Source organism: Procambarus clarkii, chromosome 92, assembly GCF_040958095.1.
Source record: "Procambarus clarkii isolate CNS0578487 chromosome 92, FALCON_Pclarkii_2.0, whole genome shotgun sequence".
Classification (NCBI taxonomy): domain Eukaryota; kingdom Metazoa; phylum Arthropoda; class Malacostraca; order Decapoda; family Cambaridae; genus Procambarus; species Procambarus clarkii.
Window position 1 is genome coordinate 14,280,741 of NC_091241.1, and position 27,899 is coordinate 14,308,639.

Below are 27,899 nucleotides of genomic sequence, written 5' to 3' on the forward strand. Positions count from 1 at the left end.
GTATAAACTGCCATATAAACATTTTCTTGTCCCCCATAGACAGGTTTTTAGAGACCCCAGAGTAGTGTTCTTTTAAAAGGTTGGTGGGGGGGGGGGGAAGCAATAAAATATGCCAACTGCGGGGTTTTGGATTTTATAAAAAAAATTTGCTTTCTGTAGGTAATGCATGACTGTAAAGCTGTCGCCCAGTTGGGTGGGTGTGGAGCACGTGACTGTAAAGCTGTCGCCCAGTTGGGTGGGTGTGGAGCACGTGACTGTAAAGCTGTCGCCCAGTTGGGTGGGTGTGGAGCACGTGACTGTAAAGCTGTCGCCCAGTTGGGTGGGTGTGGAGCACATGACTGTAAAGCTGCCACCCAGTTGGGTGGGTGTGGAGTACGTGACTGTAAATAAGCTGTCGCCCAGTTGGGTGGGTGTGGAGCACATGACTGTAAAGCTGCCACCCAGTTGGGTGGGTGTGGAGTACGTGACTGTAAAACTGCCGCCCAGTTGGGTGGGTGTGGAGCACATGACTGTAAAGCTGCCGCCCAGTTGGGTGGGTGTGGAGCAAGATTAGCGACTGTGTGACTCACCATAGATGTAAAGTGCCATGTATAGATATTGTTGTGAACCTCTTGTTGAATCACTTGATATACACTATATCAAGTGATTGAAACATTATTCCGTTACGCAATACTGAGTCACACTGCCATAGAAGATATCACATAGAAGTGATATCAATAGTGGTGTGTGTGTGTGCACACGTGTATGTAATACTAACAATTGTGTAATTAGCTACACAAGATTGTCACCTGCTTAGCTAAACGAGCTATTCAGTTCTTGAACCCATTATGTGCCAATGTAACCCTTCTCACCACCGCCCACAGGATGGGTATGGGGGTGCATAATACAGAAATGACCGACTACAGGGAGTTTTAAAGTCTTGAACAGGCTTGGTTTCCCTTTCACCTCGTATACGAGGCAACCGCCTCAATACAAATGTTGCTCTGAAGATGAAGCCACCCAAAAGGTGGCACGGGCATGAATAGCCCGTAAGTGGTGGCCCTTTTGAGCCATTACCAGTATCAAGAGATGATACTGGAGATCTGTGGAGGTGCGACTGCACCCTGCGTGACGGGAGATGTCTCCCGTGAAATGTTGCTCCTTTGAAAACTGCTTTTATAGCGCGCACTGCCATCCTTTATTGTGTTAGGACTGACTGAAGAAAATGGTGTGAAATGTTTGTTGAGAGAGGGTGTTGATGGGTTTAGTATTAAATAAGAGAGATGTGAATGTGGCTTGAAAGTAATGACGGTTTTAGGTTTTAATGATACAGAATCAAATATTACCGCTAAAACACGTGTAATCACACAAGCACTACGGGGCTCTCCATAGCCCGTGCTACTTGGAACTTTGTTCCAGGTAACGAATCTTTAACAACAAAAAGTCTAATCCCTTGGGCTGGGCGGTAGAGCAACGGTCTCGCTTCATGCAGGTCGGTGTTCAATCCCCCGACCGTCCAAGTGGTTGGGCACCATTCCTTTCCCACGTCCCATCCCATATCCTTATCCTGACCCCTTCCATGTGCTATATAGTCGTAAATGGCTTAGCGCTTTCATCTGATGATTCATTCCTTCGATTTCCTCCTTCCCGCCAAAAACGCAGAGCCAAAAATTCTCTACAATATAACTTGATATAAAGAATTATAGGAAAAAAATAGCTGGCAATAATAGTGTTGTCAACATTTAAGCATCTTCTTGAGGTTATCTTGAGATGATTTTGGGGCTTTAGTGTCCCCGCGGCCCGGTCCTCGACCAGGCCTCCACCCCCAGGAAGCAGCCCGTGACAGCTGACTAACACCCAGGTACCTATTTTACTGCTAGGTAACAGGGGCATAGTGAAAGAAACTCTGCCCATTGTTTCTCGCCGGCGCCCGGGATCGATCCCAGGACCACAGGATCTCAAGTCCAGCGTGCTGTCAGCTCGGCCGAGCATAGTCACCGGTAATGCACAGGTGGCCGATTTATTTTCAAAGGCAGATCTCAAGTTACCTAATAAGGGATAAGCATCTTGGGACCAGCATACATGGGACCTTAAAAGGGTCCTTTCTCCGCCTTATCTTTAGGTTACCTTGAGGTGCTTCCGGGGCTTAACGTTCCCGCGGCCCGGTTGTCGACCAGGCCTCCTGGGCCGCCTTGTGGAGGACCTTGGCTTTGAATGCTGGAGTAATTCCCTCCCCCTCCCCACCTTTCTCTCCATCTCCCTCTCTCTCTCTCTCTCTCTCTCTCTCTCTGGTAATGGGAGGTTCCTGGCAGTCGGCCTGCGATCATAACTCCCCTACATTCCACACTTCCAAAACTTTCCCCCTACCCTGCACCTCTCCAGCTTCTTCACTCCTCCCCCCCCCCACCATCCCCCCCCCAAAAAAAAAAGAGATGGTGCGGAAAGGGAGCGGGGAAGGGAGGGGGGTGGCTAGTGTGAACCCATCCTAGGTTGTGTTGGTGGTTTCTCCACGAAAGGGCAGAGGGCAAGCACTCACAGCTCCCTGACAAGAGGGAGCCAGCATAGCTTAGCTGCCAACACCCACACATCGTGTCAGCAAGGCGGACAGCCCGCCTACTGTCATACCTCTCGCTGTATTTCCCACTTCTATACTTCCCTTCAACTATGCCTCTCAATCTTCTTTCCCCCCCCCCCCCCCCCAAAAAAAAAAAGGGCAAGTGGTCCACCAAGGCCATGTTCTCCTAGCCGGTTGCAGCAGCATCCTTGGTGACACTTTGAAATCTTGACGCATCTCCTGAATTTTTGTTAGTTCAAATGCAATGTTACGGGAGCACGTGCGCCCTTGTACGGAGGAGCATCTTGGCTTGCCGCCGCCCTGGCTAGGGTGTCGTCTGGATGCTCAAATCCCATACTTGAGTGCTTGCCAAGTTCGCTGCCTTCTCTATGGTGGTGGACGCCCCCCCCCCCCTCCCTTACTCTCCACTTCTCCAGTCTTAACCGTGGGTGAAGTTAATCAGGTCTCCCTCTCTCAAGTTAATGTAACAATGCTCTAATGTCTAAAAGAATGTTTGGAGGGGCTGCTATGTATCGGAAATGAAGCCGTGAGGGGATTATCCTAGATATAATCCTCACCGAAATGCTGCTTTGACTGGCATAATTATTCATAGCCTAGCCTAGCCTAACCTAGCCTAGCCTAGCCGTACCAACCAGTGACTGACGCCCGCAATTCAACTGAACTCAAAATGCTTAAAGTTCATGATCTCTGCCAAAGCGTAACAACGGCTCCTTCTTGCACCATGGGAGATCGTCCCTTCACAAATTCAAATCCTTCCTGTCCACCCCAGAGACTGTTTAGAGACACACGTGCTGAGACTTTTAAAACAAAATGTAAAATACTTCGAGTTCATTATGTACCTACTACAAACTTCTCACTACCGCCCACAACATGGGTATGTAAGCTTTTCCCACTATTGTGTGTGTGGCTGCTACTCGCAGGGCGGGTGTGTGTGGGGGCGGCCCTCTGCCACTCGCAGGGCTGGTGTGTGTGTGGGGTGGCCCTCTGCCACTCGCAGGACGGGTGTGGGGGGGGGGTGGCCCTCTACCACTCGCAGCACGGGTGTGGGGGGGTGGCCCTCTACCACTCGCAGGACGGGTGTGGGGAGTGACCCTCTACCACTCGCAGCACGGGTGTGGGGGGGTGGCCCTCTACCACTCGCAGGACGGGTGTGTGTGTGGGGGGGGGGTGGCCCTCTACCACTCGCAGGACGGGTTTGTGGGGGGGGGGGTGGCCCTCTACCACTCGCAGGACGGGTGTGGGGGTGGCCCTCTACCACTCGCAGGACGGGTTTGTGGGGGGGGGGGGGGTGGCCCTCTACCACTCGCAGGACGGGTGTGGGGGTGGCCCTCTACCACTCGCAGGACGGGTGTGGGGGGTGGCCCTCTACCACTCGCAGGACGGGTGTGTGGGGGGTGGCCCTCTACCACTCGCAGGACGGGTGTGGGGGGTGGCCCTCTACCACTCGCAGGACGGGTGTGTGGGGGGTGGCCCTCTACCACTCGCAGCACGGGTGTGGGGGTGGCCCTCTACCACTCGCAGGGCGGGTGTGGGGGGTGGCCCTCTACCACTCGCAGGACGGGTGTGGGGGTGGCCCTCTGCCACTCGCAGGGCTGGTGTGTGTGTGGGGGGTGGCCCTCTGCCACTCGCAGGACGGGTGTGGGGGGGGGGGTGGCCCTCTACCACTCGCAGCACGGGTGTGGGGGGGTGGCCCTCTACCACTCGCAGGACGGGTGTGGGGAGTGACCCTCTACCACTCGCAGGACGGGTGTGTGGGGGGGGTGGCCCTCTACCACTCGCAGGACGGGTGTGTGAGGGGTGGCCCTCTGCCACTCGCAAGGCGGGTGTGTGGGGGGTGGCCCTCTGCCACTCGCAGGACGGGTGTGGGGGGGGGTGGCCCTCTACCACTCGCAGGACGGGTGTGTGGGGGGTGGCCCTCTGCCACTCGCAGGGCGGGTGTGTGGGGGGTGGCCCTCTACCACTCGCAGGACGGGTGTGTGGGGGGTGGCCCTCTGCCACTCGCAGGGCGGGTGTGTGGGGGGTGGCCCTCTACCACTCGCAGGGCGGGTGTGTGGAGTGACCCTCTACCACTCGCAGGACGGGTGTGGGGGGGGGGTGGCCCTCTACCACTCGCAGGACGGGTGTGTGGGGGGTGGCCCTCTACCACTCGCAGGACGGGTGTTGGGGGGTGGCCCTCTACCACTCGCAGGGCGGGTGTGTGGGGGGTGGCCCTCTACCACTCGCAGGACGGGTGTGTGGGGGGTGGCCCTCTACCACTCGCAGGACGGGTGTTGGGGGGTGGCCCTCTACCACTCGCAGGGCGGGTGTGTGGGGGGTGGCCCTCTACCACTCGCAGGGCGGGTGTGGGGGGCGGCCCTCTACCACTCGCAGGGCGGGTGTGGGGGGCGGCCCTCTACCACTTCGTAGGTCATAATAAATTAACTCTCGCCCTTTATTTTGTTTAGAGGTAAAATATTGACAAGTTGTGACGAATAGTTTACGCGCGAATTTTGAATAATTGCCGCCATACAGCGAGCGATATAGACACTATCGATTCACTCCAGTTTTAAACTATTGTAGAAAACGGCGGGAAGATAATAGATAGGGGATACTTATATATTATATTTCTCTCCTAGTGTACTGAAATTCGCTTTAGTTTGAAGTTCAGGTATTTGCTTGCATAAGGTCGTTAATGGGTGACAAGGAGCTTTGGTGTTTTGAAAAGTTTGAAATTAGAAAATATAATAAATTTGTTGACGACATTAAATTAAAGAAAACGATAGTGACATGTTCCCAGTTTCTGTGATGGTCGGGGGTTGATGGGGGTGATGTGGTTGGGGCATTTGTAGGGGGATGGGGGAGGGGTGTGTGGGGGGAGAGATGGTGGGGGGAGGGAGGAGATAGGAGCAGGTGTTGAGGCAGTGTGGGTCCGACACACACACACGCAGGTGGAGCTGCTGTGGTGGAGGCGTCAGTGTGGGTTGAGTGTGTAGTGACGTTTGGGTGTGTGTGTGGCCTACACTTCCTCGACCTCCAGCCTTTTACGCTTGTCTAAAGTAAGTTCTTATTTATTTATTTAATTTATTTATATATATACAAGAAGGTACATTGGGATTGTGAGGATACATAGGATAGTAATTACAATCTTGTAAAGCCGCTAGTACGCGCAGCGTTTCTTCACAATGTAATAAATTCTTCATAATGTTTTCACCTGTCGCTCGAGAAACCTTTTTTTCTTCACCTTTCGCGGCAGGTTTGAGCGTCCGTGGCATGTACTCTAGGAATGTTCTATGTTACTTCTGTAATTCTCGGCTCTGGTTTTATTTTTGTTGTTGAATACTAGTTTATATATATACTTAGTTGGAACGCAGGATTTTCCATTGTGATTAGGTATGTGGCCAGATTTCGGTGGTTTTGAAACCGAAAACTTGCAGTCTAGTTCACAGGTCAGGTTGAAATTGAAATAAGTTTGAGGTATAAATACATAGTGACGAGAGTTGCTCAAGCTATTCTCGCCCCGTTCAGTACAACGTGTTCATTTATCTATCTCTATCACAATCAATATATTACTAAACATTGAATGATAAATATGTATATACCTTGAGGTTACCTTGAGGTTACCTTGAGGTGCTTCCGGGGCTTAGCGTCCCCGCGGCCCGGTCGTCGAACAGGCCTCCTAAATTATATTCCTTTACACATGCAGTACGACCAGGCCTCCTAAATTATTATTCCTTTACACATGCAGTACGACCGGGCCTCCTAAATTATTATTCCTTTACACATGCAGTACGACCAGGCCTCCTAAATTATTATTCCTTTACACATGCAGTACGACCAGGCCTCCTAAATTATTATTCCTTTACACATGCAGTACGACCAGGCCTCCTAAATTATATTCCTTTACACATGCAGTACGACCAGGCCTCCTAAATTATTATTCCTTTACACATGCAGTACGACCAGGCCTCCTAAATTATTATTCCTTTACACATGCAGTACGACCAGGCCTCCTAAATTATATTCCTTTACACATGCAGTATGTTACCAAACTTATGTACGTTTCACAAATAACTTTGTCAGGTTGAGTTGGTGACGATCTCTGACCATTAGGAGTAGTGAAAGGGGAAAGATGAACTCTTAAGAGATCTTAAGTAAAGATAAGGGAATAGAGTAGTGGCGTAATTACTTTGTTTAGCGATTCGAATACTGTGATAGTTGATTTGTGATATGCCGGCCTGTTGTTGGACCACTAGTGGGATACCGCTACTTCTGGCAAAATTTTTATTCTGAAGCCTAATATTATTATTTTAGGCATGTCCTGGGGCTAAAATCGCAGATTCTGATAATATTCTGCCACTGGTTTAAAGCCAAACGTTGCGATATCTTAAATGAATGATGTTGAATACAAAAAAATATAGTGATTCGTGTTAAGGAGGCGGATAGCCATGAGTAAAGATGTTGACTGTGGTCAACATGAGTAAAGAGCCTTGATAGCCTCACAATTGCTGGCAGTTGCGTAAAGGGGGAAATGATATACACCTGACTTGGCTCGTGTCGGTAATGATGAGTTCCTATTAAAATATTTAGTAAATTTTGACGGCGTCATTTCATCGTGTCGGTGATAATTTATTATTAAATAATAATAAGACTTAATAAAGGTGCAGAACGGACCGAAGCGTCATAGTTTCTACAGTTTGCTAATGTTTGGTCGGGTCATCGTGTCTTCAGGCAGGTTAGTGGCTCATAGTCTACTTATTAAAGTGGTTAGTCATAATATTGCAATATAGCACAAAAAAATCAAAGTAAATTAACGTGCTCTTTTAAGGTATTCAGATAATTAATAATAATAATAATAATAATAATAATAATTTTATTTAGGAACAGTACATACACAGTTGCAGCGTTATAGTACAAACATTGTTAGATTTAAAGATAGAGGTAGTACATACAATACCTAAAGCCACTAGTACGCATAGCGTTTCGGGCAAGTATAATGTTAATTTAGTAACATTGTTAGTACAATGTTAATTATTTTGAGGCTGCAACAAATCATTTATTGGTCCGTACCAGCAATAGCTAAATAGTCTACACTTATCTACACTAAATAGTCTACACTCTAGTACATGGTACTCCATGTACTCTCAATACTCTACACTTCTGAGGACACGGTTGCTACATACACATCCAATTAGGACCCATTGTGTACGATAGTTTCGTACGAAGGGTTTTACCTCGGTGAGTATTGAAGGAAAACAAGATCTGGGTAAAAATTACTAGAGGTCGGCCACGTTAGCTCTCATAACTCTGGCGAGATATAAATAATGGAGAACTTATGTGCCTTTAGCTTGTGTGTGATATATGGGATTGGGGGGGGGGGGTAGGGTAGGGGGAGATGGCGAGCGCCTAGCGTATCAATGTGTAAGGAGGGGGGGGGGGGCATGCGGGGGTTGAGCTTTGGCTCTTTGGTCCTGTCTCTCAACCGTCACTCAATTGTTGTAGAGCTTCTTGAGCCTACTGGAATCTTATCAAATCTACATTTGAAGCTGTGTATACGTTTGCCTCCATACGGCAGAAGTGTAGGAGGAGGGTGGATGAGTGAGTGAATGAGTGAGGCTACTTTTCATATTCCTACTTTTTCTCTGTGAGGAAGAGAGGTCTAGCTCATTATACCTCCGCCGTCTAAGTCTTGATGTACACAGTATGCTGCGTTGTAATTTACTCTGACGTTCCAATTCCTTGTCGAATCTAGCGTTAAATTTATGGAAGGAGGTGGCTTCTACAACGTCCTATATCGGTACATTCTGCTTGACCACCCATACAGGGTACGAGGATGTCCTTACATTTCTTCTTGTGGTAGGGGAAGGGAGTGATCCAGCTGTCTATTATGGCGTATATTAGGTCTTGAATTGATTATTTAGGCCCAAGACAGGTTGGATAGTTGCTGATCAAAGTTTTGGTGTTTTTTGTGGTGTTGAGACGGTAAAAAAAACATGAGATTTTTGGCGGTATAATTAAGTTTGTGTGTTTTCATTCCATCAGTAGTTGTTATAGTCACTAACGGATCCCAGCCGTTGATGGTAAACACACGTTATTGTAGTTAAGAGGAGCGTTAGTAGAAGCAACGTCAGTAACAACAAGAGCAACAACAACAGCAGCAGCCAGAGAAATAATAACGCGAGCCGTCTCACCAGTGCCGTGATCCGGCGCCAACAGTCGCACATTGAGCGTTGAAAATCGCCGCAATATTGACCACTCGTCCCTTCCACGCCAGACTGACGCAACATCACCCTGTCATCTACACACACACACGCCTGCCTGGCTGGCCTGGTCTGCTTGGCTAGCCTGCCTTGCCCTGCCAGCCTTGGCCTGCCTGCCTGCCTTGGCCTGCCCTGCCCTGCCCTGCCCTGCCCTGCCTGCCCTGCCTGGCGTGCCTGCCTTGGCCTGGCCTGCCTTGGCCTGGCCTGCTTTGGCCTGGCCTGCCCTGCCTGCCTTGGCCTGGCCTGCCCTGCCTGCCCTGCCTGGCGTGCCTGCCTTGGCCTGCCCTGCCTGCCTTGGCCTGGCCTGCCTTGGCCTGGCCTGCCCTGCCTGCCCTGCCTGGCGTGCCTGCCTTGGCCTGGCCTGCCCTGCCTGCCCTGCCCTGCCTGCCCTGCCTGGCGTGCCTGCCTTGGCCTGGCCTGGCCTGCCAATCTGAGTTTTAAAGCTTCGAATGGTGTTGCCCAACACTACAACTTCATGCATTCCATTCCTCTACCACTGTTTGTGAAAGACAATTATTGTTCAAATTGGGTTCTGTCATTTTTGTCCTAGGTGTTCAGTGTTAAACAAAAAAACCTCTTGATTCGCCTCGTACCCCAAGTTATTCACTTTTTAAATCGGTTTTAGTAGTCTTCTAATCTTCTCCAATGTCTCTTGCTTTCTAGGTCAGGGAATACTTTAATAAAATGTATTTGTTCTTGTTAATGTATGAAACAAGTAAATTGTGGAGTTTGAGGAGGGTGAAGGGTGCCTGGCCAACCACACGCCAGCTTGGTCCTCCTTGTAAGGTTTACATCACAGTAGTTTTGCTACTTTTTATTGTGATATCTTGCTGCTGCTGCTATTATTGTTGGGCGTTTTCTGTGGCTCTTCCCACCCCCTCCCTCCCTCCCTCCGTCCCCACAGTCACCTAGTGCGAGATGGTTGTAAAACCAGAGACTTGTCGGGTACATGGAGGAACACAAATACACCAGACGTCGGTGGGTTAGATACCAGAGTGGGTCCCCTTGATATAAAAGCATATAGGGAGGGAGAAGAGAAAGTGCCCCTTTTCTCTAGGGAGGGAGAAGAGAAAGTGCCCCTTTTCTCTAGGGAGGGAGAAGAGTAAGTGCCCCTTTTCTCTAGAGAGGGAGAAGAGAGTAAGTGCCCCTTTTCTCCCAGCCATGAGGGAGAAAAAAAGGCAATGTATAGTGCTCAGATGTATAAAGTTTTCTGAAAAGTCTGGGACAAAAGGCCAAAAAAAAAATTATATCTGAACACAGGCTTCCACAGATTCACTGCTACACTACCAGTTGATTGACAGTTGAGAGGCGGGACCAAAGAGCCAAAGCTCAACCCCCGTAAGCATAATTAGGCGAGTACTACGTAACGGAACAGTTAAGCTTTGTGTCGGCATTTATTTGGGATATTTTAATCAAATTGAAAAGTAGAGTGCCAGAAGGAAGCTGCCTTCCATCCATACTTTTCAGGGATGGCAAATCATGACTCGTAGGATTAATTGAATACTATGACCAGGTAACAAAAATCAGGCAAGAGAGGGCTGGGCAGACAGCATATTTTTGGAATGCCAGCAAGCTTTTGTATCAGTATCACATGAGACTAGTGCACAAACTGGAGATGCAGGCAGGAGTGAAAGGGAAGGTACTCCACTGGATAAGAGAGTACCTAAACAGAAGACGGCGAGTCGCTGCGAGGGGATGTCTCAGAGTGGCGAGGGGTCACCAGTTGAGTCCCGCTGGTCCTAGTGGTGGTATGCGAACAAGGGGACACAGGTGGAGACCGAGTACCCAAATGAGCCACAGAGACGTCAGAAAGAACTTTTTTCAGTGCCAAAGTAGTTAACAGATGGAATACATTAGGCAATGATGTGGTGGAGGCTGACTCCATACACAGTTTCAAATGTGTATGAAAAGTTCAGAAGTATACCACTAGGCTAGTCCCAGAATTAAGAGGCACGAGTTAAGAGGAAAGGCTGTGTGAAATACCTCACGTCGCTGGCAGACAGACGAGCTCGGAAAGACATGATCACCACATACAAAAATACTCTGGGGAATTGGATTCAATGCCCGGCCGAAGTAGAAAGAGGCAGAGTTTCTGGCACCCCGATGCTCCTGTTCACCTAGACGTAAATGGTACCTGGGAGTTAGACAGCTGCTACGGGTTGCTTCTGGGGATGTGCGTGGGTTACGTTACCTTGAGGTTACCTTGAGGTGCTTCCGGGGCTTAGCGTCCCCGCGGCCCGGTCGTCGACCAGGCCTCCTGGTTGCTGGACTGATCAACCAGGCTGTTGGACGCGGCTGCTCGCAGCCTGACGTATGAGTCACAGCCTCATTAGGGTTAGAGAGAAATGTATAGTAAACATATAAATAACAAGGATGGATTATTTAACACGGGTGGTACACGCACAAGGGGACACAGGCTTCACAGTTGAGTACCCAAATGAGCCACATTAGAAAGAACTTTTCAGTGTCCAGATTAGTTAGCAAATGGAATAAACTAGGAAGTGATGTGGTGGAGGCAGACTCCATAAAGTTTCAAATGTAGATATGATAGAGCCCAGTAGGCGCAGGAATATCTACAACAGCAGATTGACGGTTGAGAGGCGGGACCAGAGAGTCAGAGCTCAACCCCTACAAGCACAACTAGGCGAGCACTAAACAGACTTGAGCACCAAGCCACCAGGGTGGGGAACACCCTGTTATTGTTAGAAGCTCCAATGTTTGAAAGATTACTAAAAGATGAGACGCCCCACTCCCACAGCGGTTATAAAGTCAAGTGGCCGTAGGCAAAAAGACTCTGCCTTTCCGTCGCCAACCAATCCTTGTCTCCAAATCCTCCCAATCCTCTTTCCAATCCCCTGTCCAAATCCCTCTTCCCCAACCGCTCCCCTCTCTGTGCTGTTCCGCCATAACCATTGACAAATTTGAGGGGCATAGTATCATAAAAACCGTAGTTCTCAAATTTCGCTTGTTGGGGAGGGCTGGTGCCATATAACGCCTGCATGGTTTCCTGGATGGAGCGTGGGAAAGTTTCAGAATTCTGCAGGAATAAAACACATTTTCAGGGCAGGCCTATAGCCTAAGGGAGCCGGTCGGCCGAGCGGACAGCACGCTGGACTTGTGATCCTGGGTTCGATCCCAGGCGCCGGCGAGAAACAATGGGCAGAGTTTCTTTCATCCTATGCCCCTGTTACCTAGCAGTAAATAGGTACCTGGGTGTTATTCAGCTGTCACGGGCTGCTTCCTGGGGGTGGAGGCCTGGTCGAGGACTGGGCCGCGGGGACACTAAAGCCCCGAAATCATCTCAAGATAACCTCAAGATAACCTCAAGAGGGGTCACGGTAATCTGCAAGCAGTGTTAAGCTTGGGGTGTCGAGTAAGGGGAATAGCAGGGGGGGGGGGAGGTGTTATTATAGGATGTCGTGAAGATAGGATGCCTTAAGACATCTTAATTGATAATTGTATCAATACTTGATAAGATATTATCAGTTTATATAATCAATTATATCGATTATATATATAATCGATTGCAATTATTTAATCTTATATAATCGATTACAATTGATATATAATGTTATGTATGTATAATACTATATAATGCAATTATATAATCGATATAAAGTAAATATGATGATAATATAAAAGTTGTCGTAAAGTTGCGATGTCGTAACTTTCCGACGTCGCGCATGGTCTTAATTTCGTAAGAGAGGGGATTGTAGCTAAAGATATTAAGACATCTTAATTGATAAAATTATAAATACTTGTGATAAGAAGAACTTATAAGATATTATATCGATAAATATAATCGATATATTTATAGTGTATAGATATATTGTAAAGTTGGAAATTATATCAATATCTTGCATCGATTACTAGATCGTAAAATTACATTGTAACTTTACGGGGTCGTAGAGTTGCGACGTCGTAACTTTCCGATGTCGTAACCGATATAAAATATCGATTATATTCATGCAATACACAACTTTATATTTATATATCTAAAGTTGTGTTTTATATCGATATCGATTACGACGTCGTAACTTTGCGACCTCGTAAAGTTACGATGTCGTAATCGATATAAGATATCATATCGACATAATACACATGTTGATATAATTATAAGTAAATTATAGCTTTACTTTATATACATCATTATGTATATCTAAAATACAATACTTTATAATAAATTACTTTATGTATATCTAAAATACATGATATCGATTTTATATATAACTATCTTATCAATACCTCATGTATTGATAATTTTCAGTTAGGTTATAATGCCCTTCTTTACCAATATTAAGATCGTGAGCAGTCGTGGTCGTAGTAGACTACGACGACGTTTAAAATCGACGAGGTCGTACGACTACGACACGCCTAGACATCATCGATGTAAGGTGGGTCGTCGTAGTCGTCATTGATACCACAAATATTCTTAATTTCATCAATATAGATATCTTAAGATATGTTATAATCCCCCCCCCCCCCTCAATAACAAAATTCAGACCATGAGGAGTCGGATTACGTAATTGGGAGCGTTTTTTTTTTTTACCCCAATCCTCGTCTGCCCTCGATTCGTTGACATTTCCAGAGACTTTGTTCTAATGTTAAGGTTGACGTCATGTGATCCGTGTAAAGGCTGGATGACCATAGTATGTACAGTGATCATTCTCATTGGTGAGTTGCGTCGGTTTAGCGGTGTTTATCGTTGCACAATTTGTTGTTGAACTTTTGTAGAATCTCTTGTCTCATTGTGAATAATCCATTAAATATGGCTTGATTAGTTGGTTTGGGGGAGTTGTTAGCTAACAGTATTTATAGGGAAGCGAGGTATTGCTCTGCGCCCTGCCTATCAGCCTCGTTGTACCAGTTATAATTTAACTATGCAGACATTATAATCCTTTATGTATATATATTATAATCCTTTGTAATCCTCTGGGTATTGAAGTTGTGGATGGAGGTGGCTTCCGCAACTTTTCAGCGCATTCTACTTGTTGATCTTCCGTACAGGGTACGAATATTTCCTCATTTATTACTCATGGAAGTTTCCAGCTTTCATTTATCTTTTGTTTCTCATTTTCTCATTAAGAGAGGCTGTCCTTGGCCACATTCTCTCTCCCTTAATATCTTGTATGTTGAGACCACTCTTGTTGGCAAAGGATTTGGCATTAACATAAAATATGCTCGTAGTTTTTATATTGCCTTTATACGATCTGTTGTTGATTATTATGCCTTGCATCTTCTTAATTTTTCTCCTAAACAATTACAAGGCCTAGATGTAGTACAGAATGATGCCATGCGCATCATCCTGGGTTGTCCTAGAACTGTCAGAATTGTTAACATGAGAAAGGAACTAAACTTACCTTCCATTTACGAAAGAATAGTTCTACTTAGTACTATGTTTTGCGCCAAAACTTTGAAAAATAATGGTCCCCCCAGCTCTATTCAAATTAAATTGAGATCCATTCTAAACAATTCTGACTGTTCCCTCAATCCGCCGCAAAAAGCTCCCTACAGTGTGTGGCTCAGTTGTTGTGCCTATAATCTTCAGAAACTGAATGTATCTCTTAACCCTGATAAAACTGTTCACTATATTCCCCCTTGGAAAGATGTGGAGGTCTCTCTGCATTATACTCCCATCAGTGTAAAACAAATGTATAACACTGACATTTTGAGATGTATAACATTAGAAGCTATTGACAGTCATCTTCAAATTCTCAAACCGACTGAATCCTATGCCTTTACTGATGGCTCTGTGCAGTTAGGCACTGGTAGAACAGGTTGTGCATGTGCAGTGTATAAAAGGAATGAAATGATCATGTCTAGTACACAGAGATTGAACAACTGGGTAAGCACGACACAGACCGAGCTATTGGGTATTTATCTAGCCACTGAATACCTTAAGCTCAATGGTGGTGGAGTTATTTTCTGTGACTCTAAAAGTGCTCTGCAGTCCTTAAATAACCCATCACAATGTATGTCGGAAGTAGCTTGTAATATTAAATGGAATGTAATTTTTGCCAATGATAATAATTCTTGTATAAAATTTGTGTGGATCCCATCCCATGTTGGAGTTGAAAAACATGACTTTGTAGATCAATTGGCCAATGAGGCTTGCAGGAAAGAAAACATTGATTATGACTTTGGACTATCTAATGCAGTTATTAGAAACATACAAATTAAAGAAATTAATTCAGATTTAGAAGAACTAAGAAATGCACAGAGACCTGAAAGCTGCAGTATTAAAAGTTATGACAAGTTCTGTAATAATAGGTATTTGTATGGTCAGCACAGTAACCGGACCAGGCAATGTGATGTAGTAATTGCGCGAACTCGCCTTGGCTATAGACACATCTGGCAGGTTAGTGAGGCTGAGCCACTACCAGAATACTCAGATTGTAAACTCTGTGATAAACCTTTAATGCATTCACTAGAACACTATATTGATGAATGTGAAACCGTAAAGGACTTTAGACCTCCTGGCCTATTGTACCACCAACTGTGTAACTATTTTATTGACTCAGGTGTTCTGGACGACATCCTAACAATTTACCCAAAATTTGCTTGTCCATTTTAAAGAATGAAGAACAATTTCTACTTATATTCTAAGCTGCATCACTTATGAACCCATCCCTGCCCTTGTGTGGCAGTGCACAATAGAAAGTTGTTTTCACATATCCACACATTAAAACATTGATTGTAACCGTGATATATATGTGCTTCAGCCTACAGTTTAGACCTATTGTCTTATGTATGACCCTCTGTCCTGCGTGACAGTGAATACTAGCATTAACCTCAATTTAATAAGACTATCAAAATCCTCAGATTAGGCAAAATTGTAATTAATTTTGTCAATAAAGATGTTAATAATAATAATAATAAGTTGAGACCACATTCCCTGTTCTCTAGGGTGGCAGAATTTGGCGTTCTCTTTACCTATCATTGTAGCTTAACTCTCTTTAGATCTTGCATTAAACGTATTGCAAACCTCTGCACTTCGTAAAAATAAAATTGGGCTTGACAAAGTGTTGATTCCAGTCCGGTGTTGCCACATTCGACAGGCCGGTGTTGCCACATTCGACAGGCCGGTGTTGCCACATTCGACAGGCCGGTGTTGCCACATTCGACAGGCCGGTGTTGCCACATTCGACAGGCCGGTGTTGCCACATTCGACAGGCCGGTGTTGCCACATTCGACAGGCCGGTGTTGCCACATTCGACAGGCCGGTGTTGCCACATTCGACAGGCCGGTGTTGCCACATTCGACAGGCCGGTGTTGCCACATTCGACAGGCCGGTGTTGCCATTTTCCAATATCGGTCTAACATATAAGATGTGAGGATTTTATTGTATGAGTTGTTATTTAGGTCTTTAAAAGACGTCCTAATATTTGCCAGCGGTTCATACGCTGCCGATTTTACCCTGTCCTATGGTTTTTGGATTATTCATTTCTTAAATATTTGTTCTGTAAGATTGCCGTAGTTATCTTTCTCTTATGGTATAGATACGTCCCTGGTCTCCTCTCTTTCCCACCTTCATTGCCTTACAATTATTGGAATCGAATTCTAGCAGCCCACTCCTATAGTCGCCTAACTTCTATATATTTTCTAATGAAAGTTTCCTTCATAATTGTTAGCATGTGCAATGATAGTAAAAATTTTTGTGAAACGGATTTACTAAGGTTCAGACGGCATATAACTGCAGAATATAGGAGTGTACAGCTACAGCTTTTTAAAAATGGTTTGACTTGTAGCCTAATAATTTCTACCTTTGTTTTGGTCCTATTTCCAGATTGTGAACATTTTGTAAATGGTATTTATATATATTGAAACATTGGATTCCTATTTTTTAACAGTACACAGTCATCTTGGTCAGTCTCTTCCTCTCGCTCTTCTCAAGTATATCTTGATCATCCTGTCCTTCCTACCCCCCCATCTCTTCCTCTCCTGTTCCTTGTGATAATGTGGAAGAGACCCAGTGAAGACTAAAGGTGACACAAGCACGCTCAGGGAACACACTATGAATATGGAGGCCCAAGATTATCTAACAGACGGGTTCCTGCCGGAAGGTCTGATTCAACCTGGCTGTGAAGGGCATATGTGGACCTTCAGGCCGCTGCCAGCCGCAGTCATGACTATGTAATAGGCGGTGTCTTAATCAATAATGCTGTCCACGGATCGCTTGTGCACGAACTAGATACATGATCATTCTGCCAGCCTAAGCGACATATCGGGTCCTATAGCTCACAACCATTATAACAACCTGTCCTCCTACAAAGAACGTCGCTTTTCGCTCGTATGCGTTACATAAGGTCAAAAAAATTGTCGTACTAGAAAATGGAAGCGGCTGGCGAAAGTGACGTACTGTCCCGTTTTCTGTTTTGGGTCCTCTGGCAGATTAAGGGAGGACACTTTAAATTGACCATTGTCTTGGCTTTGGGAAAACCTTAGGAAGACGGGCTGATTATAAACATACATTTTACTTTTGATCAGATATCCAGCTGACAAAAACTTGATCACACCAACAAAATGTATTTACTATTACAGGACATGGTTTTCCATGTTCAGTAATTCTCTACAAATTAGGTGTTTATCTTTCTCTCTCCTTTCTAATCATTTAACAATGGCCTTGAGACTTGTAGTACGGTCTTGTAAATATTCATTTTTATAATGAGCGTGTTCGTGGTATATTTTCTAATTCAAAATAGTATAAGCGATTTCGGCGGGAAAGGGTCCGTCAATCGACCAGAGGAAGCACAAGACGGGTCCGATTATTAATATTTTGGTGGTATATAATTTTGGCCGGTGTCCGGGACTGGTTCCCGGTGCCTCAAGTATATTATTTAGACAAAATACACCTCAAAAGACGGGAGACATCTCCCGTCACGCAGGGTGCAGTCGCACCTCCACAGATCTCCAGTATCATCTATTGATACTGGAAATGGCTCAAAAGGGCCACCACTTACGGGCTATTCATGCCCGTGCCACCTTTTGGGTGGTTTATTCATCAATCACCTCAAAGGGATAGAGTAGCTTAGGCTATTTCTACCGTCCCACCGATGACGCCTCTACTTGTGATGGCTTTCTTTATACTCTTCCCAGTGCGCCGGACGGGCCACACCCACTGGTTAAAAATGTTTGCTTCTCAATTTGTTAGGGTGTATATACCTCCCGTTATTGTGTTCCCTCGCCTAATTTTGTAGCTTACACATGTGTAATCATGGTTTGCCATGGTATTAGCCGCTATTACAAACTGCCTGTCAGTAACGGACGAAATTCCTTTTCGCTCGTTGAAGGCAATTGAAATTGAAATAAGTTTGAGGTAAAATACACACAAAGGGATGAGGTAGCTCAAGCTATTCTCACCCCCGTTCAGTACATCGTGTTAGTAAATACATACACAGAAAATGCTCGTTAAAGGAGTGTTTAATAAATATCGGAACTTGTAAATCCGGTAAGGATTGTGCGGATAGTGAGGGCGCCCGCGTGTCCTGACGGAGTGAGAGACGCGGGCTCGGCACGCAACACAAACAAGATAAATGTAGGTCGGTTGGCGTTCCCTCCCTTATTTTATTTGCCAGAAACCCTCTCTCCCTCCCTCCTTCCCTCCTTTCTTGCTAAATGTTCCCTACTAGGGAGGTCGCGGATACCTTACCTTGAGGTTACCTTGAGGTGCTTCCGGGGCTTAGCGTCCCCGCGGCCCGGTCGTCGACCAGGCCTCCTGGTTGCTGGACTGATCAACCAGGCTGCTCGCAGCCTGACGTATGAGTCACAGCCTAGTTGATCAGGTATCCTTTGGAGGTGCTTATCCAGTTCTCTCTTGAACACTGTGAGGGGTCGGCCAGTTATGTCCCTTATGTGTAGTGGAAGCGTGTTGAACAGTCTCGGGCCTCTGATGTTGATAGTTCTCTCTCTGAGTACCTGTACCTGTAGATATGGCAGTGTTGGTGAGGGAAGAGGGGGTGGGAGTGTTGATCAGGCTCTCCTATACGTGAGGGAGAAGGTCAACCCCGCCAGCACTGTTCTGGCTAAAAATAAAATTCATTCCCTCCTACATGCACTATATTCCCATGATTGGTGTCCTCTCCCCTCCTTTTTTCTTTTGCAAAGTGCAGTCATTTTGAGAGCAATTTTAAAAGTAATTTGAGTTCTTTCATTTAATATATTTAAAACTATGGATTCCCGTTTCCCCCCCCCCTTGTGCCGAAATTTATTTTTAACCACAGGTTAGTAGGCTGAGAGCTTTCCTTTCCATAGGCTCATAGTAAGCCATATTCTCTAATTTTTGCCCTGGAAGACTACCTACAATCTGTTAATTAACCAGGTACCAAATTACTGCTGGGGAAACGGGGGCGTATTAAGGATTGGCGCCCAGTCAATCTTCCCTGGCCAGGACTCCAACCCAGACCAATCGCTCGGGGGGGGGGGGGGTGCTACCAATACGTCACCAGACTTCCCAGAAAGAATGTATATAATGCTAGTTCATAATGAATTAGTCCATCGTAACTGAGTAGTGGATCCCAGTGTTCTCTTTACCGTTTTCTTTTTCTACATGGAGAGATGTTGGGGTAACTAAAGCGTGTGCGCCTGTGGGTAACCTTGTGGGTTGGAGGGGGGTTGAAAGGTTGAGCTTTTCCCTCCAGTAAAAGTGGCAGTTTTACTGGGCAATTCCTCCTTCCCACCCCTCCCAATTTTACCCATGTAACAAACTGGGGTTATAACAAGGCATATACAGCCTGTACAGATCAGTAGTGATGTCCATGCTTCTCTGTAGAGTCGATTAGTGTGTGCACAGAGGCTGGGTCTCTGGCTATAACTTCACGAGTAAAGACAGCAAAGTTTTTTCCTCAACTTTATTTTCTTCAAATTGTTCTCCTCGCCCGTGTCTGGGATAACAAAAGGGACTGCATGGGGAGAAGGGAAGAACAAATTAAGAGGGAAAAGAAGACTGAAGCCTGTGAAGATACCTTTGCCCTCCAGTTCCCGGCAAGTGGTGGTTGAGTGAGTGACACCCGGGCCCACGTCCCCATGGTTCAACGTCTGTGTCCAGTCTTGCTGAGATGAAGCTGCATAGGACACCACTGACTAGTGCCTGTGTATAAATGGAAGCTGCCTCGTAATAGTAACCTTACGGGCTATTCATGCCCGTGCCACCTCTTGGGTGGCTTAATCTTTATCAATCTACTGGTAACATCAGTTACAGCCCCGCTCCTGTGCCAGGTAAGTCCACTACGGGCTCGCCATAGCCCGTGCTACTTGAAACTTTTGTTCCGAGTAGCTGAATCTAAAACAACAACAACGTATTGGTAAACACGGTGCCCTGCGGTTCCCTCTTATTATGTTTCTTTTGTGTGAAGATTGATGGTTCCCGCGCTCTCGTCTCAACATTTCCCCACCCCCCTTTCCCTTCCATCTTTCTCTTGCCGTTTTCCATTTGACTACTTTGCTGGCTCTTTTTTCACTTTTGCTCTCTCGTCTCCCCTCTATTCTTTGTCAATGTAAATGAGGTGGGTAGAATTCTACCCACCTCAAGACTCCGCTCCAATATAGAAGCATCAAGAAATATGGACCAATAGGCTTTCTGCAATTACTTCTATTCAATACCCATTGTTTCATGTTCTGGCTTGTGTTGATGAAATTAATACCTTATTAAATACCACCTCACCCCATCCACCTCACTCAAATGTAGTACAGCTGACTAACACCCAGGTATCTATTTTACTGCTAGGTAACAGGGGCATAGGGTGAAAGAAACTCTGCCCAATGTTTCTCGCCGGCGCCTGGGATCGAACCCAGGACCACAAGTCCAGCGTGCTGTCCGCTCGGCCGACCGGCTGTGATCACAACCACAATCTTGTGGTGGTACAGGGGATGTGAAGGATGGTGCGTCTGCGCAGTGCAATGGTTATCCCTGTCTTGCCACTGTCGAGTGGTCGGCCGATCAGGCAGGGGGGAGCCAGTCGCCAGCGGTTCGTCTGTAAGCTCGGCTTGCGTGATACTTTATACCCTTGCGACACTGGGGAGGGAAGGTGGTGGTGGTGGTTACGTGTGCGTAGCGTTTAAAGCTGTGTTAAATCCCACGATACGTGTCGGGAATGCAGATTCACCTGTGCTTTAATCAAGCACACGTACGGATATTGTACGTACCTGAGACGTTGTGCGTATTAGTGGCTTTAGGCATAGTATGTACTAGCTCTAGAAATCCAATGTTGTAACTCATTTTGAAATGTACATTTACCTGCATAAACATTATCTTATTGTCTTGCAAGTACGGGCGTGCAATCTTCTCTAGCCATCACACCTGCCTGCAATCCCCTTTATAACCTAATGCGTCACATTATAATCGGGTCATTGCTTTAAAAAGTAAGTTGTACTACTACAACTTAAGTAGAGTAATACTGGCGTTTTCTATGCATCAGCCTCTTAGGTGGGTTTCGCAAGTGTCTGGTTAAGCAAAACAATTTTTCTTACGGAGTGATAAGTGGAGGACGGGCTGTTCTTTCCCCGCTACCCTCTGACCTGTCGACACCCCCCCCCCCCCCTCGCTATATCCCTGTCGACGCCCTTCCCCCTTCGATATATCCGTCGACGCCCCCTTCATGTAACCGTCGACGCCCCCTCCCTGTATCACTGTTAACGGTAACGCCCCCCCCCTCGCTTTATCCTTGTCGCCCCCCCCCCCAAGCGCTCTATCCTGTTGACACCTCCCCTTCCGGGCTCTTCCCCCTACCGACCAATCCCTCCAGTCCCCCTCCCTCTATCCATGTCGACCTCCTCGGACATAGCTTCAACTAACAATACAGAGCTATTATCAGATTCCTGCTTCAAGACGGATATCTTCATCCACTAGGTGAATTTAAAATCACACAGTTTTGAGTTTTCAAAAGCCTCCTTCATGCAAAAGGTGAAAATTTTCGGTAATAAAGAAAATTGTTAATGAATTTACATAATATACCACCCACTGGTTACCAATACCCGCCACCCGGCCCTCAGGCACCATGGAGATGAAAATAGATCTTCCCTTTCCGTGCTCATAATGGCTGTGAGCGATATTACGAATGTCAAAACTTGAGTGGCCGATGGCTTCCAGGCCCCCCGGCTGTGGAGGGTCGGCAGACCACATCAGAGGGTCTGAAATAGACGCCACGTCTCCCAACTCGCTCTTTATGATGGCATTTCCTGAAGAAATCTGCAGCGTGGGAGTTTTATGGTTGGGGAGAATGAGAAGAGAACGGGAGGGAGGAGGGTGACAGGGGGGGCTAGGACTGACTTTTTGAGTGATACTCATACCTCAATTCACCTCACAAAAGAATAAGTACAAGCAACATGAACAACGGCAGGTCCTTGTATAGCACATGACGGATCAATCCTGAAAGATAAGCGGCCAAGCGTCTCACAAGCCTGTTCTAGTGAGTTGAAAACTCATTAAAACTCGCCAACGTTAAAAACTGTCAAATAAAGTACCTTATTTTAACCTAGCAGAGGACCCACTAACTGAAAACGGGACATTGCCGGTTTCGCGAACCGCTACCATTTTCTAGTACGCTAGTTTTTACCCTTGGATAAAGTTTATTAAAATTCGACGTGCTATTAGGAGGACGGGTTGGCTGGTACCCTTGGATAACAGGGTTTTTAAAATTACATTATATTCATATATAGGTTGGATTGGGGGCCAGAGACCCGCTTGTTCTGCAATCATGTCATGTGGGTTACCCAGACAGGTTACTGAAGTGTGTTTACAAGAAACTATAAACATATTACCGAGGAAAAGAATAGACGAGGGACCACTTTATTGTTTTTAAGCGTAGATTGGATAAAAAAAAGCGAGTTTGTGTAGATATAAATAGGAGCTGCATAATAGGAACCCCACTAGGCAGCAGTTTTCTAGAGTCTTAAGTTATTATGAAAACAGTTCTTAGCTCACTGAATGCCAAGAGTTTGTGTAAATAATCAAAGTTATAGCATACTCAAGACTTCTGGTGACTTCAGTATCTTAGTCTAAGACATTATAAATTGTAATTATTTATCACTCAAAATTGTAGTGGTTACATGTAATAATAAAAAAGTCTAAATTTATGAATAACCTAAAGCCTACAACCCACACTGGCAGAGATAATTATGGAGAGTAATTGGATCCCTCATTTGCATAAGCTCCGTCAGGAGGCTGGCAGTAGAATTAGACTAGTTTAAGAGGGGTGTGTGTGTGTACTCGCCTATTTGTGCTTGCGGGGGTTGAGCTCTGGCTCTTTGGTCCCTCCTCTTAACTGTAAATCAACAGGTGTACAGGTTCCTGAGCCTATTGGGCTCTTATCATATCTACACTTGAAACTGTGTATGGAGTCAGCCTCCACCACATCACTGCCTAATGCATTCCATTTGTTAACTACTGACATTAAAAAAGTTCTGTCTAATGTATGTGTGTGTGTGTGTTAACTATGATAAATTTTGTGGCATTACCCGGGATGTTTAATAATTATTAAATATATATTGTACGCGTTTAGGTTCAGAAAAGACTAGTACATAACTGGGTTGGAAACGGTTGTAGATTTGTGGAACATTGTCGGGTAACTGGAAGGAAAGATATCGCCGAGGCAAGACCAGTAGAACTTGAATTATCTTTAATATAATCTCCAGCAAGTTACTTTATAGTTGGTGGTTATGTACACGACACTGCACAGTATACCTGACGTGCTAACCACTACTAACACAAAAAAAAATTGTACTTTACGAGAAAATTGGAAAAAAAATTGTACTTTACGAGAAAATCTGCACAAGACGCAAGCACAACCAGCCTCCTCGAATGCCAGATAGCAACTGGGGATTTAAATGCCTGGTCTGACTGCTCTAGCGGCCAGCGTTGCCACGCTACATTTAATTAACTTGCTATAGAATACTCCGTCAGGTTTAAAACCTTTTAATGTTGAGCATTTAATTAATCCTTCAGATTCTTAGAAGTGGTATACATACTTCTGTTGGTGTAAACTTTGTGCGGTATATTATCGATCTGCCTGACATATGAGATTAAATGATTGGTAAATACTTGGCAGCGTCGCATTGGCTGATGTCTATGGGAATTTCTAATCATTAAGTTTAGATACCAGGGCATAATTTATATAAATAAATTATTACTAAGATGCGTTAAATGAGTATACTGGTTGCACAGCATTGTTAGTATGCGAATTTGTAGAATTGCAACATGCAAACACAGGAATGCAAATTGAAATGGTTAATTTCATAGCATAGAACATATGCGTATAACCTCGTGTACAAAGTATTTAAATTAATTAACTTTAATGTTGCATTTTCATAGTTAAAATAAACCTTGGCTAACTTCTTTTAAATCACTACATTATTTATTCTGCCGAGCAATTTGCATATTTACCTTTTGTCAAATTAATTACTTCATACCTAAACACATGCTCAAGATTAAATTAGCATGTATAATTCTACGCCAAAATGATTATAAAGCGTCAATAATTAAAGGTTTTATAGTGATGTACAAATTAATCAAGTTTGGCATAGGCTTGCAATCGAATGATATTGATGAATGGGTTAGAATCTCCATGACAGTTGGCACCTGATGGTTTGGTCTTTTTTGGGGGAAGTAAAGGGATGGAAATGTACTGATCCAGCTTCTGTAAAGGCAGTAGCGAGGGTTAAGGAGTTTCTCTCTCGAGTGATGGCTAGTGTGGTCCTTCCCGATGGGCTTCAGAGCCCTATTTTCTCCGGTTTGGCAGCAGCCTTTTGTCAACTTGACCTAAAGAATTTTGTTTATCTTGACCATCTTTGTTTATCTTTATCTTTGCCAGTGACCTAATATACTTCTCGAGGAGGTAGCATACTCAGGTGTTGCAGGGTGCAAATAATGGTGGTATTATTGCTGTGTATGCGTCTTGCGGTCCCCCATAATTGCTTCTTAACAAAGACTGCAGTTTTCCTACCGCTAGAGTACATGGCCAAGACACTTAAGAGTATTTTCGCATTGGTAAAGAATCCCTGGCAGTCACACCACGGTAGTGAATTCGTAGTCCGTGGTCGGTGTCATTTCAGGGTGCGTGTTTGGTGTTGAAATGGCCAGTATGTGCGCGCTCACTTAATTGCAGCTGCTGACTTAACGAAATACGGTGTTGACATCCTCCCCCTTCTCTCCTCCCTTCCTCCTCCTTCCCTTCCTTCCTCCTCCCTTCCTTCTCCCTCCTCTCCCTCCCTTTTGCATGTCATTTCCTCTTCACTTCTTTATATGCCTGTTCCTCCCACGAAGACGTTTTCACCCGCTGCTGCTTCAGTCTGCCAGTATAGGGGTCAGTTCTTTAGCACGTCAAACCTTACAATAATTTTGCACTGCCGTCCCTCTTGTCTGAGTTTAGAAAGATGGTAATGCCGTCTGTGGTGGAGAGGTGGCTCTCCATCCTACTTCCACCAAATATAAAATATTGCCGGAACATGACGAGTTTTTTATTTTAAACAGGATAGTGGGCAATTTACTTCTGCAAGTGGTGAATCAGCCGGGTTGTGTGTGTATGAGAGACTGTGCATGGTCCATTGCATGCACTTCATGTAAAGTTACCACTCGAGCTTTGATCGAAACCGGCTGAAAGTAACTACAGCTTCGCCATACTCACCTGTGGAGGGGGGGGGGGGTAATATTATACTGGTCCACTCTCCAGACGGCCATGTCAAAAGGGTATCGGCGGTTTAGGCAAGATTAGCCAACATGACTGCCTTTAGATGCCTAGAAAAGGGAATAGTTCAAGCCCTTGTATGCCACACATCAGACCAATGGGTGCCACTGTTAGACAGTATCACAGTAAGCGTGTTGGGGTTAATTGCTCCCTCCCCCCCCCCCCCTCGCAGCCAACGACCGACTTTTCCCTGGTTGCAATTTACAGCAGTTGTTTAACTTTCAGAAGCCTGTTTACTGCTAGGCGAATAAAGGCTTCAGGTGTAAAAAATGCCCAAATGTGTGTGTACCTGTCTGGGAATATAGCTCTGGTTCAATGGGTTGAGTTCCCTCCACAGATCTCCAGTATCGGCTAATGATACTGGTAATGGCTCCAAAGGGCCACCACGTACGGGCTATTCACTGCCCGTGCCCCCTTTTGAGTGGCTTAATCTTAATCAATCAATCAATCAATCGATCGATCAATCAATCGGTTGAGTTTGCCACCCACGCCCAGCCGATGGGCGGGTAGCGGGGAGACTTCCCACAGTTGTCGAGAGTTGGCAAAAATGCGCATGTACGAGGCTGCGACGGTCGCTGTAAATCTTACGCAGTTTGGCGCAAAACATTATGGGAATGTTTTTAAGTAGTCATTTTCGGTGGAAATTGGTATTGGAATATTCGGTTTTAATGTGTTTGAATCTGTGTAGTTGTTAGCATTGCTAATGTACGTGCTGTACATAGCTGTACATTGTTTGGCTTAGCTTAGATGGTTTAGTAGCTTTAAGTACAAGAAAGTGTTTCAAAGTTTTCGACTTGTGCCTTAAACATAAAACTTCTTTAAAACAAAACAAAACAAAAAACTTTAGAAAATGTAACGTTATCTTGGTGTCATTTCAAGTATAATAAAGTTGTTTGATCAGTGTATTGAACAGCCTAGCGGGTTTTCTCCTTATTCAGGAGTTCTGCACAAAGCCGTGAAAGTGTGTTGACGAAGAGCGATTCATAAAAACTCCTCATAAACTATGCTCATTATTTATAAAAGAGGCTTCCATTGTGGAAACTTATAATTTTTAAGCCTCCATTTTCATTTCAGAATTACTTATTCTATATAGTTCTAAGGCTGTAGCAAAAAGTTATGATTTTTACATACTCATGGCCAGAGACTGGGGTCGGTTAGTAAGGGTCCCGGATGTTATTTAGAGGCCAGGGTTTACAGTAATACGACATGTGCATTAACTCTATATACATGGCTTTTTTCAGTTTAGTTTTGTGTGTGATACTTAGAATGACAAGTAACCGTCCAGCTGAGCGATACTTGACCTCTCTTAGAGGGCCACCCAATCTGTTTTTTTTGGGGGGTAGAAATAGCCTAAGCTACTCTATCCCTTTGAGATGTATTTATTTCTTGTCTCAATAAACATACTTGAGTCTGATTCATACGACTCTCTTCACTGTACGCCTTCCTAACACTAGTCGTAATTCAATAGGGATTTCGGGAGTTCCAATATTTGATACTCTGAATAGTTGCATGCACAAAACATAAGTATCTCCTACAGATGGTACAGCTTCGTGTGGTGTAATTGTCACACACACACACACACACACACACACACACACACACACACACGCACGCACGCACGCGCACGCGCACGCGCGCGTACGTGTTTGATGTACACCTCGGCACTCTTGAGAAGTCAGTGTTACACACACCAAGTTCGAATTTGAAACATCTTAAGTCAGATCTACCACCACCTGCTGCTCACAGGCGAATCAAGCTGGATTATCCTCGTAGGCTAGCGACGATTAAGTGACAATGTTTATACAACACAAGATTTCTCACACTCGTCCTCGCTTGTGGCCGCAAGGCAAGGCAATTGTCAGGAGCAAGCGCTAGGCTTGTGCCCTCAGGTGGCCGATCACTTGGGAAATTAGCGGTGATGGTTCAACCTGATTTCACTTCAATTGAATTGAAGTGGGTCGCTCTTTGACTCACTGACTCCTCTGCTTGTCTAATTACTGTGCATGAGCTCTCATTGTCGCTCAACCTAATCATTGTTTCTATTCTGCTTGCCATGTTCCAACCCGTCCTCACACAAAGTTCATTCCATATAGCAGTCGACCCCAAAGATTCATCAATTTTAACATGCTGTTCATTCAAAACAGGTAATTTTCTCAAATATAAATTAAGATTATTTTATATTACCATAATGTGCATATTTAGACACTGGTTAGGTTAGGTGTTTAGGTTGTGCTTGGCGATTATTTGTAGAACGTGGGTGAAGCATTTACAGCGTTGTAGTTCGAACAAAAGTCGTCAGCTTCCGAAGCACTTGTTCAGGAAGTGTTCGAACGTCATCATTTGAGAGTCGTGGGCAAACAGTTTTTATTATTTATTCACAAACAACGGGTTTGGCGGGTGCATGGAATGGACTTTGAGCCTTTGCTTGAAGGA

General features: G+C 45.3%; 1 protein-coding gene and 1 long non-coding RNA gene across 18 annotated transcripts in view; one reads left to right on the forward strand and one right to left on the reverse strand.

The window, feature by feature from the left end:
* LOC123775021 (uncharacterized) overlaps positions 1-23,552 on the reverse strand; it is a 106,681-nt gene extending 83,129 nt beyond the window's left edge. Inside the window, exon 1 of the long non-coding RNA XR_011225967.1 lies at positions 23,538-23,552. This is a non-coding gene — a long non-coding RNA (uncharacterized lncRNA). The remainder of the gene's footprint in view (positions 1-23,537) is intronic.
* Positions 1-27,899, forward strand: part of MESK2 (misexpression suppressor of KSR 2) — a 233,823-nt gene that overhangs the window by 74,024 nt on the left and 131,900 nt on the right. The window contains exon 1 of one of the 17 annotated variants that reach the window (XM_069318958.1): positions 5,445-5,589. The exons of 13 other annotated variants lie outside the window; for them this stretch is intronic. Coding sequence is in view for 2 of the 4 variants with exons in the window: in XM_069318947.1 (XP_069175048.1) it covers positions 20,880-20,923 (44 nt within the window). In the remaining 2 variants the exon portion in view is untranslated. Of the gene's footprint in view, positions 1-5,444; positions 5,590-20,747; positions 20,924-27,899 lie in introns of those variants that run through there. 3 more of the 17 variants (XM_069318953.1, XM_069318947.1, XM_069318944.1) reach the window with 3 other exon arrangements.